The sequence below is a fragment of the Poecilia formosa genome, unplaced genomic scaffold (genome assembly GCF_000485575.1).
Source record: "Poecilia formosa unplaced genomic scaffold, Poecilia_formosa-5.1.2 Scaffold55, whole genome shotgun sequence".
NCBI classification, from domain to species: Eukaryota; Metazoa; Chordata; class Actinopteri; order Cyprinodontiformes; family Poeciliidae; genus Poecilia; species Poecilia formosa.
Window position 1 is genome coordinate 857,082 of NW_006799994.1, and position 4,799 is coordinate 861,880.

At 37.5% G+C, this 4,799-nt stretch overlaps 1 protein-coding gene across 2 annotated transcripts in view; it reads right to left on the minus strand.

The window, feature by feature from the left end:
- The window catches only part of cpne2 (copine II), a 37,675-nt gene that overhangs the window by 26,980 nt on the left and 5,896 nt on the right, over positions 1–4,799 (minus strand). For both annotated transcript variants that reach the window (XM_007553187.2, XM_016672066.1), the window contains exons 3-5: positions 2,091–2,270; positions 1,842–1,916; positions 23–94 (exon numbers count right to left, since the gene is read on the minus strand). In XM_007553187.2, the coding sequence (XP_007553249.1) occupies positions 23–94; positions 1,842–1,916; positions 2,091–2,270 (327 nt within the window). The remainder of the gene's footprint in view (positions 1–22; positions 95–1,841; positions 1,917–2,090; positions 2,271–4,799) is intronic.

The window sequence follows — 4,799 nt, forward strand, 5'->3', positions numbered from 1 at the left end:
TGTGTGTGCTCTGACCGCCTACCTTCTTATCCAGTTTACGCCCACTCAGGGTCAAAGTGATGATTCTGTTGTCAGACAGCTCCTGCGCTGTTATCTGAAGTAAAGGCACAGAATGACACCAGATATAACACAAACACAAACAACTGAGAAGAGCTGAGTTAAAAATCATCCACCATTACAGTAAAACAGCAGCTTTACCATAAAAAACAGCCTGACCATGTTTGATTCTACGGAAAACCAGAAGTGCCAATATTTTTCTCCATTTTTTAAAAATATTTCCGTGAAAAAGTAAACCAAACAATTGTGCTTTACAATACAAGTTAAAAACTATAAGAAAAAATAAAGTATGAACTATTTAAAGTTATTTTTCCATGTTGGGATTCAAACTACAACATGTTTTGCTGCTTTTTATATAATGAACCAACATAAAGACGTGCATAATTGTAAACAAAAATGTTCCATGGTTCTCAAACTGTTTACAACTAAAATTCTGAAAAGTGTGGAGAACAATTGTTTTCACCCCCTCTTTCACTTCTTGATACTCCTGAATGAAATTCAGTGTAAATGGTTTTCTTCAGTAGTCGCATTATTTGTAAGCACAATTCCATTTTGTAAATTTTTTTCTTTTAATCTCTGGATTCAGATGTTGGTTAGAGAACATAAGAGAAGGCTAAAGTAGAGTTAGGTTAGAAAACAACACCAAGCTTTTCCAAAATTTAAATCCTTGTTTAAATGTAAAGAAACTTACACAGTGGATATTTCACTATGTTATTATACCTTAGAGAAGAATATAACCCTACAAATATAAAAATAAATAAATACAAGTACTTTCTTACTTTTTTTTTTTGTTGTCGTCGTATATTTTGTCTGCCTCCCCTGAGGATATGTACATTTCTTATCAGGTCCAGTAGTCAGATCTAGAGTCTTCTGCACATCCATATCTGATTGCAGGAAAGTTTAACTTAGTGGAAACTGAACAGGATGAACTATTGATTTGTTCAGAGCCAATTCCGTGTTTGAGTCTCAGAGTTGAGCTGTGAGTGTCAATACTTCTCCATTTAGTTTCGTCTTGCATTTTAGTTTCAGCAAGAAGAAACTAAATATGTTAGCAGAGAAGAGAAGGTTTTCTAGTGGAAGTGAAGTGAGGATACACACAGTCAGCTAATGCAGGCATGTTTAAAAGTGAGCAGCGTGGCTTACAGTTTAATTCAAACTCATCATTTTATTCACCTTTATGCAGCAAGGATTTATTTTAAAATGGGAGTATTGTAATACAAAAACATTTGCTTTTCACACCTGCAGTAGATTGCGAACCAAAATCACAACATTTGTTACATTTTCAGCTGCTTCGGTTCACTTTCACACTGAACTGTGTCAAACAAACCAGACCCTTAGATCAACCTGTTCCCCTCCTCGCCTGTGGGGGCGCTGCACAATGAACTGCTGACAGAAACAGCACAAAAACCTCAGAAGAAGACGCTGAACACAGCTTCCTTCTTCACAAATATAAACAAAAATGGAGAAGCGTAAAATTTCAGCTATTGGAGGATTTCTCATTTCGCCCACCAGCGCTAGTGTTTATTTTGGTTGTTTACCCAGAATGCCCTGCACTGTAGTCCACTTCCTGCTTTTGGAGTGGTCTCCAGTCTGCTTGTCGTTCACATATGCATTCAAAACCTCACCAGAGTTCACTTGAACCGAACCCAGGCGGAGGTTTTTAGGTGGACCAGAGTTCACTTTTATTGTTGCCATTACGCATTCACAGCTCCCCTAACGAACCGGACTTTCTGGGCAAATGGACAGGAGTTGGATTAACTGCATTAAACTGTAATTATTCTTACCGTGACAGAACCTTTTCCAGCTGGCTTCCCATTGGCTAATATCAGCGGTCTGTGAAGTTTCTTATTGGACACAATCTAGAAAAGAATTAAAAAGAAACCATCATCTGCATCTCAATAAAATAAACCCGGATTTTAATTTCAGGGTATTTTGTTGCAGTTTCCTTCTCACTCTATCCTGAAACTAATCACTTGGTGCAGTTTCCTGCACTAGCTGCTGAGTTCAACATGTAGCAGAAAGTCATGCAGTACCACTCCCAGTGTGCAGATGAACTCTCCCAGGAAGTCGTGTTCGTAAAGCTGTGTGGCACACTTGTCTTCATCGAACATGGCGAAGCGAAGCTTCTGGATCTCTTCGAAGTGATAGTCCACCTGGAACTTCACCCCAAACACCGGGTTCAGGTTGTTCACGGCCGTCTCAGTCCGTCCCAGCTGGAAGAGCAGAACCAAAGGAATAAAACAAACAAGTTATTTCATCCTTTGTTCAAACTCTGCTTTTTTAAGGATGAGAACGAACTAGATAGCAAAAAGTGCTTAATGAGATTTTATTTTCAACCAGGTGAAGCTAAAACTGCCACTTGAGGAGTTAGATCATTTTTACAGGCGAAGATTGTTTTTATCTTAAATCTATTCCTCACTATTAATCCGATCAACCATTTCAGCTAAAATGGGAGAACATTTGATGACATAATGAGTTTAAGTCAAGGTCATCAATAAATATCCCTCCTATATTAGACTGTTTTGTGCAGATTCACAGGACTAAATTAAAGAGCTCGCTTTAGATTTAGACTCTATTTATATAGAAGATAGCAAACTTCCATTTGCTCCTTATCTTCTGATGTTAACTCTTAATTAAAAGAGCTCAGTTAGCTCGGTGGAGTCACTTTTTGTCTAATTATAGCAAACAAAACCAGCCCAGACGGACGCAGACACCCCAGTGCGTGTGGGAGTCTCTAACAGGACAACAGGAGTCGTGTTCTTACTGTGACTCCACTTCTGACTCACAGCCTGTTTATCCACCGTTAGATGAGGTCAGTGCATGTTTAGCCTGTCGCCACTTCTGAACTACGGCAAGCAGAAGCAGCAGTTTGATGCACTGATGTAGCAGAGATGACAACTGTGAAGCATCAGCGTCTTGTGAATGAATTACATCTGTGTGTGTGCTGCAGCAAAACGCTTTACATCGTCACATGTCTTACTTCATTAATGTCTCTTTAGTTACAAGTGATGCCAAGTAGATTGTGTTAAAAATAAACTGTTTTCTCTCAGGGTTTCATTTTGTATCATCCTGTTTTAATCAGATTCTAAAGTTAAATCTCACCTCGAGTGAACAAAAACGTAACAGATTGAAGGTTTTTATTTGTTAAGCAAAAAAAATACTTAAAACAAGAAAAGCAGTGGTGCTGATCAAATACTTTGATTACTGGTTTCTTATCAGTGTGAAAATATCAATAAAAAAGTGTTTTCTTAGAATGACAATGTGGAAAACATCAACAATCACCTTAGAAAATAAATCTTCACTCTCAGATTTGATCTTATACCAGATCCAATTTTAATCAATTTTTATTTGCTTTCCTTTCTAAAAAAAAAAAAAAAAATTCGTAAATAACAGTAAATATTTTCAAAAAGTGGTTTTGATTTTAAATATCCCTTCCAAGAGTTGCATGGTGGAGCAGTAGGGCCAGACTATGAGAATATTTGTTTAATTATAAGAATAAAGTCATTATATTAGCAGGAAATTAAAAGAATAAAGATGTTTTAATGAGGAAAAATCTTAACTATTTTTTTGTTTGGTATTTTTCATGTTATTCTCATTAAATTTCTATTTCATTCTCAAAATATCACAACATTATTCTGGTAAAATTAATACGTTATTCTCGTCTGTATTCTTGTGACATCATGATTATTTTCATTTTAAAGAAAATCTTAGCATGACCTTTATATTTCATTGTGGAATTTACATAAATTGTCAAACAAGATGGCCGCCCTGGGCGTGCTGACATCACTCTGAACTACGGAAGCCCAAGAGGAGCATCGATGATGAAGAGCGGAGGAGAACGGCTGCGCTTCACGGCTTAAAGAGGTAAATTACCAGGACTTCATGGACGCCCGGCGGCTCCAGTGGGCATCTTAGATTTGAGTCACGGCGGATCTGAACCCGGCTCACCAGGCTACGCAGCTGAATCAGAACCTCGCAGCATTTTGTCCTCATGTCAACCTCATCTTTCATCTGCCTATGTTTACTATGATATGACACAACCAAAGACTGGAAAACACATAAACACATGCGGACGCAGGAATTCTGCTCTGGAGCAAAAACAAACAAAAATACGGTGTGACGACTATGAGCTACAAGCAGACAAACAGAGGAGAGATGGGTGTGATTACTCTGGGCGCTTCAATCTGCAACAAAAACTAAACATGAACATTAGAAATTAGAAAAGAAAAAAAAGAAAAAAGTTGGTTGTTAAAAGACAAATGCTTTGTGTTGTACTGAATATTTTCCATTATAGAAAATTTTAATTTGTGGTATTTTTCCTCTAATTAAATGAAAAAAAGTCTCCATCTGTGGGCCAGACGGAATCAGCCCCGGGGTCGCATATGGCCCCCCGACCGCACTTTGGACACCTACAGGCATAACTAAGAAAATAAAATGAGCTAAAATGTAGTCAACTCACATGAAGTCTATGGCATCAAATAATAATATATTTACCGTTTGACCAAAATAATCAATCTGCAGATGCCAGAACTAAAATAAGCATAGCAGGCAGGAAAGCTGAACTCTCATCGCTTCACTATCCTCATTAAAAATGACTTTTTCAAGTCATTTTCAAGTTAAAGATGAGAGACACCAGAACCAGTGATGCAGAGGAGCTGAAGGGCACTAATATTTACTCAAACGCATCATGAATGTGGAGCAAAAATAAAACAAATAGTGAATGAAAAACAGTTACAAAAAAC